This window comes from Cyclopterus lumpus, chromosome 9 (assembly GCF_009769545.1).
Source record: "Cyclopterus lumpus isolate fCycLum1 chromosome 9, fCycLum1.pri, whole genome shotgun sequence".
Classification (NCBI taxonomy): Eukaryota; Metazoa; Chordata; class Actinopteri; order Perciformes; family Cyclopteridae; genus Cyclopterus; species Cyclopterus lumpus.
In genome coordinates, this window is record NC_046974.1 from 23,457,764 (window position 1) to 23,469,349 (window position 11,586).

Sequence of the window (11,586 nt, forward strand, 5' to 3'; positions counted from 1 at the left end):
TTCAGAATCGGCGTGTGAGCGGTGAGCTTTGCAGAGACGGCAAACATATTTTGCTCTGCTTGACTGACTTGTCAATAAATGTCCGTGCAAGTTGTTTCAGAATTAGTAATATGGACCCTAAGTGAACATCAAGTAGTGTTGGAAATTGCGCCTCAGATCATCGTTTTTGACCGTGGGTTCAGGGAAGCGTATTCTTAACCTCCTCCCTCGGCTCTCGCCCACACACCTGTCAGTCATCTTGATGTGCGTCTACAATGAACCGCCATCTAGCCTGAGGCCAAGGTGATCGGCATCCATGAAGCCAAAAGAAACTAAAGGTGAAGCCAGGAAAGCTTTTCAGGATGGTTTCTTAACAGGTTTTATTCTTGAATATTAGGCTTAACATTATTGTTTTAATTCTTTGTGTTGTTGTTCAAGTTTATTTATTCATGTTTTTTTTTTGTGTACATGGTGCAATGTACAAGTGACAATTGTCAAAAGAGGGGTGCAGTAATATTAAAAAACGTCTTTTAAGGAAGCGAATCCAGCTTCCAAAGTAAATGCAATCAACATTAGAAACACTAAAACCTTCAAATGCTTGAAAAGCGGCCTCTGAAAGCTGACACTCTGAAATGGCGCCTGTGTTTCTTCAAAGTGCGCAACATGTGCATCGGTCACATCGTTGTTATCCACAGTAATCCCCCCGGAGTCAAGAGTTCGCGGAGGGTTGATGCCTCTCTGATGCTATGTCAGACATGTGCTTTTTATTTGGTCACCAGGCCGCTGGCCTTATCGACATCACAGAACCAGCTGGGAACGCACTCCTGCACCACTTTGCTGGGGACATCAGCGAGCAGCGGTTGAGATGCGCCGACGTTCTAAAACGTCCAGCTGAGGTTGTATAAGCACATTTACGGCTTTTGATCATATTTTCTGTCTAGTTCTCAAGCTCATAAACGCGTATCTTTTCCTATACGGACAAATTTCCAACCATAATTCCAAAAGAAAACGACCTTGGAATTTTTGTTCTTATGAAGAAACCAGTTGCTTTGACTTTGAACGTACTTCCCTCAAAAATGGCTTCACAACAGAGGTTTTCGGTGAGCCATAAACTAAAACTACTGAACTGGATATTGCTTATTGTCGCAAGCCTTGATTCTCACACATCCTCTGCTTTTAATTGTTGGAAACCAGTTGATTTAATGCATCGACAGAAAGTGAGTGTTCAGGTCAAAGCAAGACTTGGCTCAAAGGGCTTTTTATATTCTGTACTGCAGGCCCACTTTGTTTGGTACTTAGCTGATGTCTGAAATGATCCCATCCATCCATCCATTTTCAATACCGCTTATCCTCATTAGGGTCGCGGGGGCGCTGGAGCCTATCCCAGCTGACATAGGGCGAAGGCAGGGGACACCCTAGACAGGCCGCCAGTCCATCGAGGGCTGAAATGATCCCACTTTTTCCATTAGTTTCCATTAATTTGAGTAATCTTCATGGTTCTTGAGGTTTTTATAACTCTAGACATTTGCCATTTTTATTTTTGTAACTCCTCTATGTCCCGATTCTTTGGTGGCAATGGATTTTATTGGACTCCTTTTCTCAATGGCAGTCAGTATCTGGAGTTATCCTCTTGTCTTGGTCGTATATTAATGCCTTTGCTATGGAGCTTTTACTCTTCCTGGAAGATTACCTTGACTCAAACAGATTGAGCAATAAGTCATTCCTCTGAATTTCTTTTAATAACACCTAAGTTTATGTTAACTTGTGGTCTTTTGGTAACTATTGGGTATGAAGCACATTTCTGTGTTTTTTACCAATCTTTCAAGTCAACAAATGCTGAAAATATTTAAGCTTCAGTGCACAAAGTTAAGTGAAAAACATATCCAGCGTTATTGCACTAGTCATGCGATAAGCTGCCTCTCATTATCTCTCCATGGAACATGTGAATTCTTATTATTATTTGGACCGGCCTCAGTCATTTTGAAAGCCCACAGTAATCTTTCACTGATAATTAGATTTGAAAGGAGTCCAGTGCCAGCATTTCCTCCACGTGGGGGGGGGGGGGGGGGGGGGGGGGGGGGGGGGGGGGCAGAGGGGCAGTAGTGTTGGAGGAGTTAAGAATGACGCGCAATTAATCAGCCGGGGCAGACGGCCGATATCACTTCACTGTGCAGGCTGGAATAGAGGCCCGTCTGTGGCGAACAGCTGCAGGAGGAAACCGGCCCTTTTGCCTTTCTTAGACATGTGTGACGGAGGGAGGAAGAGAGAAAGAGAAGCAGTGAGAGTGAGTGAAAGAGAGAGAGAGAGAAGGAGTGTGTATATGTGTGCGAGACCACTTACAGATGGGATTGAGGAGGGGAGGAGGAGATGAAGAGGAAGAGAGGGAAGGGAAGGGGAAAAAAATTGAGGTTTAAATAGCCTACCCACATCTGTTTATTTAGAAAAGAAACCATTGTGTCATTCAGTTATTCTAACAACCTACACCAGGGCCAATGTTAGTCCCACAATGACGGCTTTTTAAATACACAGTTTACACTCCTATGAAGTGGCCTCATAACGGCGTCGGAGCCTCAGGAACGTGCCAAATGGGGGGGAGGGGGGGCATGCTAAGGTTTCACATTCCCTCCCACACTTCTGGACGTCTCTATAGCAGACTGTGATGCCAGAGGTTGGGTGGGGGTGCGAGGAGATCCGGTGGGGGCCATTTGTCTTGGTCTTGTGTGCCTTTTCTCGGTCTAATCTCTTAAATTGGTACTCCAGGTTTGGAGGCCTGCCAAAAAAGAAAACTGCAGGGGTTCTGGGATGCGAGTTTGGAAAGCCATGCGAGAGGGTACTCTATAGCAGCCTTCTGTTGTTGACAAATCCTGTGAACAGTGTACTCGAAGGCTGGGAAGCATAAATAAGTTTTAAACTTCTACAATATTGGAATGTGGCAACTGCTATGTGGTTACGGTTAGTAAAGGTTCGTGGTTGTGGCACTGCCAATAGGGTAAGGCCATTTTGTTAAAGCTGCCATTCTAGAATAACAACGTATCAAGTGAGAACGTGACAATGTGAAAGGGGTCGCTCTATCTACTGCTCCCATCGGAGTTGGTGGAGACCAAAGATGGAGCTAAAAGAGAGTGAACATTGAACTTTCTTTTTGCCAGAAGGCTGATTTTGGTTAGCTTGCTAACATTAGCTCATTAGCAGTGAACACAAAGTACAGTTGAGGAGGATGGGAATGTCAGTAGTTTTACAAATATTTCATCACATAGTACTGGACACAAAAATAAGAAAAAAATCAAAAACGGTCAAGTTTCGAGTGCTGCCAAGAACTGAAAGTGAAACGTTAATAATCATGTTAAAAACATTTATTTAAGCTTTTTATGAGATCGAAATAATAAGATGAATGTGTGTTGCCTCTGCTTGTGTTGAAACTACATTAAATGTCGATACATTGAGAAGTTCTTTATTGCATTTTGTTACATGGGGAAAACTGGTTTATATTCCTCAAACTAAGGTATCTTTTTGGTATTAATTCCATCAAAAATATCCATCAATTCCATCAAAAATAATTCAAATACCTAGCCCTGCCATTATTATACCCTTAGCCTGTTGTAAAACTATTTTTTCATTATCTTCTTGTAAACTGTCTGACAAAATAGCTAAAAAGAAACTTTCCATTTGGACTGTCACAAGTCTCCATGGCTCACTATAATAAAACTGATCCTTTCATCAACAGCAGATGGGGAATGTTTAGCACGTGTGCTCAAAGTAAAGATGCTTTGTCGTGTTTCAATTTTTTTTTAAAATATTGTTAAATTCTTGCCTGTTGCATTCCATGTCCGGGGAGATTTAAGGTCATGCGTCTGTGTCGGAGGTTAGGCCTTTTATTGGTCGGTCCATGTGTGCTGGTGTTTGTCTGCAGTGATATGAAAGGCTTTCGGGGACTGAGTAAACAGCCGCTCACACAGGCATCACGATGGAGCAGCATGTGTCGCAACAGCTGCCCACGTGCAGAGAGATTCACGGAGCTCTGTCGGTGTAAATACCGTAAAAGTTACCTGGATGTAATTACAGTTCTAAAAGCACATTCTCCACCACTAATGGACTTTACTGTTTACGATTAGAGGACAAGATGATTGCTGTCTACGTTGGTCAGGATGCCGAGATCTGCCTGATTTAGAGGTGACAATCCCCCCCCACCCCTCCTCCCGGGACTGTTTTTCAGGTCCCACTTGGAAGCTTGTAGGCCAAAGCCAGTGTTGCCCTGTGATCGCTAGCTCTTGGTTTGTAGTCTGCTATAACTCCACTCTGGACATCTACAAGGAAGGATTTTAAATAACCCAAACACCAGTCTAGGGCTATTTATCTAGCACACTTAAAGTGATACCAATACCAAGTGCTTCGCTCGTTGTCTCATCGCCACTCCGCACTGCAAAAAAGCTCATACAGCGGTTACAGCCGATAACGCCGTCAGCGCTGTTGCCGGTGTTAGCGGCGTTAGCGGCGTTAGCGGCGTTAGCGGCTCCGTCTGAGACACCCCCGTGTTCGGAGCCGTTTGCAGGGAGGCGATGCCGGTTTAATTGGTTGAAGCTGCTGAGGTAGAGGGACAATCACACGTTGCATTACATTTTGTCTGTAAAATATGATTTGATTTTGTAATAGTGATACCTGTGCTTGCTTCTCCTTGCCACATTTAGATATTTCATAACTCTCTGAAACACAACAAAACCAAGGTTTGAGTTCATGTTTGTGACATTAGGAGTCTCAGCTCACCTCATGTGCCTGAGACACTAACGATCCTTACGAATTGCTGACGCACCTTTCATCAGCTACGACGGCTCCCTGCACCCGATCCAAACGGCCAAACTTCTGACAATTATTTTTATCAGTTAGTTTCCTCTTTTGATGGAAGGCCAAATGTGCGGATCAGATCACGTTGAACCTTGTAGAAATTACAGCGCAGTGGACTGTGCTAAAAGGGTCAGCGGGACCGGTGCCTATTCGACATGATGGATGACTTTAATCTCACTGATTAAAGGAACACGCCTCCCTCCCACCACCTCCACCACCACAACGCTTCATTTAACATTTTAACCATTTAGCATGATTCGGAAGAAGCACTTTAAAGCACAACAGGAAAGGAAGTTTGAATTCCCAAGGGTTGTGTATCGCTCATTTGGCTTAAATGAAAGTAGATGTTTTTTATTCCCAGCGAACTGCATTAAAATAAAGTTTTGCATGCTTGTGAAACGACCCAGTGCATTGTTGTTGTTGCGGTGCCGGGGGGGATCTTTTTCCCCCTCACAACTGGAGACTCTAGGTGCAAAAGCACGAAATAGTAGTTTATTTCTGTCTCTCGACCATTATCTGCCAACTTGTACGGCCGTAATCGTGCGTCACTGTGCCGTTCCAAACCCGGAGACACCGACTCAAATCCTTTAGAAGAGGACGGACCAAACTGAGGAGAATTAACAGGCAGACATGAGGAGGGAAATTAATCTTTAATCTTTATTTTTATTTTAGTTTTTTTACTTATCATTTGTCATTATCGCTTCATGTGAAATCCCAAAGAGGAAGCAATTTGAACGGATAGTTCCTGCCAACTCATTTCCTGTACCCTGATACACAGGGCTCGGTGCAGGGCAGGCCCACTGCCGCTGACCCGCTCTGCTGGGAGTCGAGCTCACTCAGTTACTGATGAAATCGCCCCGCAGCGCTCTTGACTCTGCAGCAATCCTTTGACCATTCAGGAATTAGATATGTTAGAAATGTGCAGCAAGAATCTCATAATGTATTAAACTCATACCTTAAGTGGCACACTTGTATTTTATGTATCAACCCTGACAAAGTGAAAGTATTTTGGACAGGTGTGTTGGGTCGTACACTTTTTTCACAACAGCTTACTATTAACACTGTACCTATGTATTAGGTATAATAATGCTGGATTTCTTAACTTTTTCTCTGTTACGATTAGTTTTACAGCCACATTTCCAAGCACTAGTGTCCGTTGAAACGAGAAAACTGTGAAATGTTTAAAAGTCTGCAGACTTTACTTGGGTCACCTGGACACCGCGTCCCGGCCTGGCGTTGGTCCGCAGAGCGTTACCTGGAGCCTCGCTGGCTCTGAGCACCATGCGTTTAATACCATTATGTCTGTCCCTTAATTGGAGTGTTGCGGCGAGAACTCCGGTTTAATTGAGCCCTCAACGGCGCTCAGCACTCAGTGCAGCACATCTGGTTCAAGCGCGCAGCTGTTGGCAAAGACAAAAGTGTTGGAAGATTCGCACCCCCTCCCCCACCTACCCCGCCTGTTAGTGTTTAGGATGAAAGATTTTGGAATACGGTTGATGAGTTTTTAAAGAGGCCTTTTCCTCCTATAAGACTAAATAATACACATTATTACGGACATTGAAAGACAAGATTGCTGTTATTCCCACTGATACGAAAACAAAAAGAAGAATAATGAACGGGGTTCCTCGCTCGAGCGGTGTCGCCCCCGTTTCGTATTACAGTTGCGCTAAAAAGGGCACTCGAAACAATGACGACGCTGGTGTTTCGGGGATCTTTTGTCACGGTGCACAGTGTTTGCCATTCTTTGTGCCGCAGGGGAAGGCAGGAGAGGGACTCCTCAAGGTATTGAGTTCCCTGCATCCATCATTTTCGACGAGTCGGGACCTTGGAGTAGCGCCAGCAGCGTCGGCGCTAGCCAGCCGTAACTGACATTGAGTGCATTGTTTGCAGCGGGAAGCTCACGGCTGTGGCCTAAAGGTACATTCCTGAGATCAGAATGACGTTTGAACACACAAACAGCCTTTGTGCCCTTGCTGCTCCCGACCCCCCCCAACCCAACACCCCCCGACTCCCTCATCCACATCAGGCCTCAAGAGCTAAACTGCCTCCTCTCGCTCGTGTGTCAACATGTGGGCTATCATTTTACTCTCTGTCTCTCTCTCTCTCCCTCACACACACACTCACACGCACGCACACAGACACACACACACTCTCTCTCGTGTGTCATTTTGATGATGAGGTCCAGGCAGATATTTTATCTAAGCTCTTGGAAAACTTGTTCTCAAACAAACATGGCATTCAGATTAGTATTCACCTTTTGGATGGTCAGAAATAATTAAATTGGGGGCTGCATGAAGAAGAGCTGCACCTCTTATAGTTTGCACTTTATTCTTTAGCAACTTGGACGGTGATTTTGTTTTCATACTAGGTTTTTAGTTCATTAAAGTTAATTGGAACATGTTGGACTTTAGCTCCACCATCTTATGCCAAAAATAAAAACTTGAGGCTTTGAAACGGCAGTCGAGAAACTAATGGCTGACGACTATGTCCACTTCTTATATACAGTCTATTGTTCATACTCTTATATTTAAATCATGTTTTTGTAGCTTATTGGACCCCATGACTGCATAATTATAAACAGTCAGTTGTGAAACAGAAGATGTCCTGACCCCAGAAACACCTCCCGAAAACTGTTGAGTTTACAATCTAAATAAAAAACTAAAGAAAACATGAGTACAAAATGAGGTGGTAATCACAGCCAACAGAGGAACGCTGTACTTTAAATAAAGTATCAATTATACACACTAAAAGCTCTTTTAACTGTATAACTGCTGATTCCCCTGGGCCCACTTACTATTTTGCTCTAACTATTAGCATATTCCATATTTCCAGTTAAGGAAAGAAGTTGTAAAGAGAGAAAAATATATAAATCACTTAAACATAGAGGCAAACCCTCTTGGAATCTACTGAAAATCACAGGTTGATGATGCACTATAAAGGAGGTTGAAGTGAGTCAGGTTTAACTGTTATTAGGAGGACTACTCTGGATAGATTTCATATTTGACAGCGTGTAATGTAGCATTATTATGAGGAGAGTCATCCTCAATGACTCTCCTCATAATAATGCTACATTACAGATCGTCACCACTGCAGACGTGGAGTTCATTTCATTATAGTGCAGCAGTATTGTTGTCTCATCAGCTGGACATTACAGCATAAACAGTAGAGTCTTTAGGGGCCCAATGTGGCGTTACCGTGACGACACTAAGATGTCATTTTATTTTCCGTTTTTTTACTGTTATGTTAAAATGTGTAAATAAGGCTAAGGCCTCTATCAAATATATTTATCTACAGACTAAAGTATAAAACATGTGCTAAATTGGGAAACAAGTCAAGCGATGAGATAATTAATATATCTGATAAAAAACATGTGTTTCCTCCTCATCACATACAGTTGGGGTGTGATGGGACTTCATTAAACTCCCCCCCCCACACACACACGCACACACACACACACACTGATACACATCGACACATTCATCCCACCTCACCGTGTACGTCTTCCTCCCACCCTCAACTCCCGCCCACGCAGGAAAAACCCACAACAAGTGGCCAACCAATGAGGAGCCCCGCGCTAATGTGCAGAGAAGGGGTGGAGAATGGGGGGCGGAGGGAGGGCGAGCTGCCGGACTGAAAGACAAACGCTCAAAGGGGAGAGAGTAGAGGACCACTCCGCGACCCTCAAGGGTTGTTGTTTCTTTCCCCCCTTGCGCTATTTGTTTTGCACTCCCGGTGCGCACAAGGACTTCTAAATGATCCAACGCGGTCCTCCAAGAGGGGGCTCTCGGGTCTTGGACCGTCTTTTCTTTTCGGTCGGGGGGCGGTTGAGATCCGCTACAGCAGAGAGGACGCTGGATCCCGAGGGCAGCTTGTGGCACTGAAATCCCCGCGATGGAGTGATCCCCCGCTGCAGGAACTTTGCCGAACTTGTTGAGAACTTTTTCCTTCTGCGTCTATTTTTGTTTTGTTTTGTTGTGTGCACTCCATGAGGAGTTTCTATTTGATCCCCATCACCACCCACCGGCCCGATCATGTATGGATAGCGGGAGGTTTCTCGCTCAGGAATCCGGCTCAAATGGATCATTGCTGACGGGTTTTATGGAGCCGGGAATACACCGCGCAGTGGCAGCCTGTTGAACGCCCCCCCCCCCCACACACACACACACACAGACACACACCATCGGCCCCGGAATAAAAAGCGACGAAGAAAGTTATTATTTGTTGTTGTTGTTGTCACACATGACACTGTGGTGAGTTGCGCCCGTTTCTCCTCACCGCAGCCAGAATAATGGCGAGCTCCGGCGCAGCGGTACGCGCCGCGCTGCTGCCCCTCGGCTGCGCGCTGCTGCTCCTCGGCTGCCTCGCCGCGGCCTCGCCGCCCCACGGCCGGCGGCTGATCTGCTGGCAAGCCATCATGAACTGCCAGGCTGAGCCCGAGTGCAACTACGCGTACGAGCACTACGCGCGCGCGTGCGGCCCCGTGCTCAACGGCGAGCGGAGGAAGTGCCCGAGTCACTGCATCTCGTCGCTCGTGCAGCTCAACCTGACAAGGAACGGGCCGGCGCTGGAGGACTGCAGCTGCGCCCACGACCCGGTGTGCACGGGCACCAAGCGGGCCATCGAGCCCTGCCTGCCGCGGACCACCAGCACCGGCTGCACGGAGGCCCGGCGGCAGTGCGAGCGCGACGGCCCGTGCAACTCAGCAATGCACGACTACCTGAAGCACTGCGGGAAGCTGTTCAGCGGCGCGATCTGCACCAACGCCTGCCGCGGCGTGATCGCGAACATGCGTAAGATCCCCAAAGGCCAGCAGCTGGACGCGTGCATGTGCGACGGCACGGAGCGGGCCATCTGCGAGTTCGTGAAGAGCAGCATGAAGGCGCTGTGCTTCGACTCGCCCGCGCGGGGCCACGAGGAGGAGGAAGGGGGCAGCGGGCACTGCGACGAGGACCTGGAGGATCTGGAGGACCCGGAGGACCTGGAGGAGCCAGAGAGCGGAGCCTCTCCTCCAGCGACCCGCTGCCCTTTGACCCTGCTGGCATCCATGTTTGCTCTATTTGCTGTCATTTAATCCGCCGTCTCTTTTTTTATTCTGGTCCGGATAAAGACAAAAACTGTTGTCACTCTTTGACCACGCTGCGAGTGTTGGAAGATCGAGACCCTCGAGGTGGGGGGGGGGGGGGGGGGGGGGGGGGGGGGGGTCTTTTATTTGGATGAAGAGTTTTTTGAGACTCTGAAGGATATCAAATCAAGAGATGTTCTATGCAAACGAGGGCAGCAAGACGTGTTCCAGGCTGCTCCTTCATCCAGACCCTCCATGGCTCCGACACACGAGATGGTCTCCTAAAGTTGTCGCCATAGAGATACAGTTAGGCTTGTTTTGGTAACAACCATCAATCAGCTGTGCACTGCCAAATATATATATATATATATATATATATATATATATATATATATATATATATATATATATATATGAACTATTTTTCTATGACGCCCGTTGCTGTGTTGTTTTTTGGAGGGGGCCAGCAGTCTACTCTGATTTACATGTATTTAATGCTGGACTCCTGTGAACTGTACGGAGCTGTAAATAGAGCAGGAGTTTAAAAGTGAAACAGTAATTTATTACATGCCACCGAGAGTTACATCCAAATGTCCACCGTGTGAATAACAGAGCGAGTATTCCAGCTTTAAAGGGAACGTTACCGTGACTGTAATCTCTTCAAAGATAATGTGCATTGTGTATATATGTGTATAGCCTATATAGATTTTTTTTCTTCCCCCCTCCCCTCCCAGAGAATCCTCTATGTTTTAGGTTATGAGCTGATTTATTCACTGTGTACAGCCTAGAGAAAGACACGTCTAAATCCACTGTATGGTTTGCCTTAACGATATACTTTTTATAGGAGGCATAAAGGAAACTTGAAGGTATCATTCTCGTCTGCTGAGTGTGTTTGTTTGTTTGTTTGTTTGTGTGCTTTGCCGCATCACTTCCGGGGGGGAGCAATGTTTGGGCCTCTGGGTTTTAGGGCGGTTTTCGAAATGGGGTATAAGGAATATAAGGAAAGATATTTTTAAAAAGACATCAGATATATATCAAAAGAGTCCCGGGTTTATGCTCTGAAATGTTCTCCCGGGACACTTCACATTCTGGAGCAACTGGCTTTAAGCAAACTAAAGGTCTGATTAGCGTGAGAGTCCTTTAGTCCCCGAAAAGTCTTTAAAGTTTGCACAATGGTTCAGGTCAGAAATGCGTGAAATTGAAGGGTGAAAAGCAGCTGATTGTGGTCCGTGAGTGGGTGAACGATCCTCATAGCTTTGCTCCCACAGTCGTGATGGGGGGGGGGTCACCCGGTTAATACGATGTACTTTATCATACTCATGGAGAAATTGGACTCAAAATGATGTGACACACAACCTCCTTGGTCTGTCTTTACAGCTGCCTCCATATAGCGGTTATTAAAGGAACGGACAAACAAAGCCATGCACACGGTGTCGCATCGGGGCATTGGATCGATATCGTGATCCGGATATCGTAATATGTCGACAGCATTGTCTTTTCCTATATTTTACTTTATCCACATTGTGTATATATAAATCCTGACGCTTGTGAAGATACAATTTATGAAATTAACTTATTTAAATAAACTGTTAATAATTGTATATAAGGCTTGTAGGAGAGAAAAACAGTCAAGGGATCACAGGCTTGTTTGTACAAAAAAATGCAGGCCGGCTTCCTCCGTTGACTGAAGGCCTAATGACCTGCTA

At 45.7% G+C, this 11,586-nt stretch overlaps 1 protein-coding gene across 1 annotated transcript; it reads left to right on the forward strand.

Annotated features, from left to right (window-relative positions):
* The first annotated feature begins 8,487 nt into the window (after positions 1-8,487).
* On the forward strand, positions 8,488-9,981 carry gas1a (growth arrest-specific 1a). Its single transcript, XM_034541950.1, has one exon. It carries the CDS (start codon positions 9,107-9,109, stop codon positions 9,887-9,889), a length of 783 nt encoding a protein of 260 aa, XP_034397841.1. The 5' UTR covers positions 8,488-9,106; the 3' UTR covers positions 9,890-9,981.
* The last annotated feature ends 1,605 nt before the right edge of the window (positions 9,982-11,586 follow it).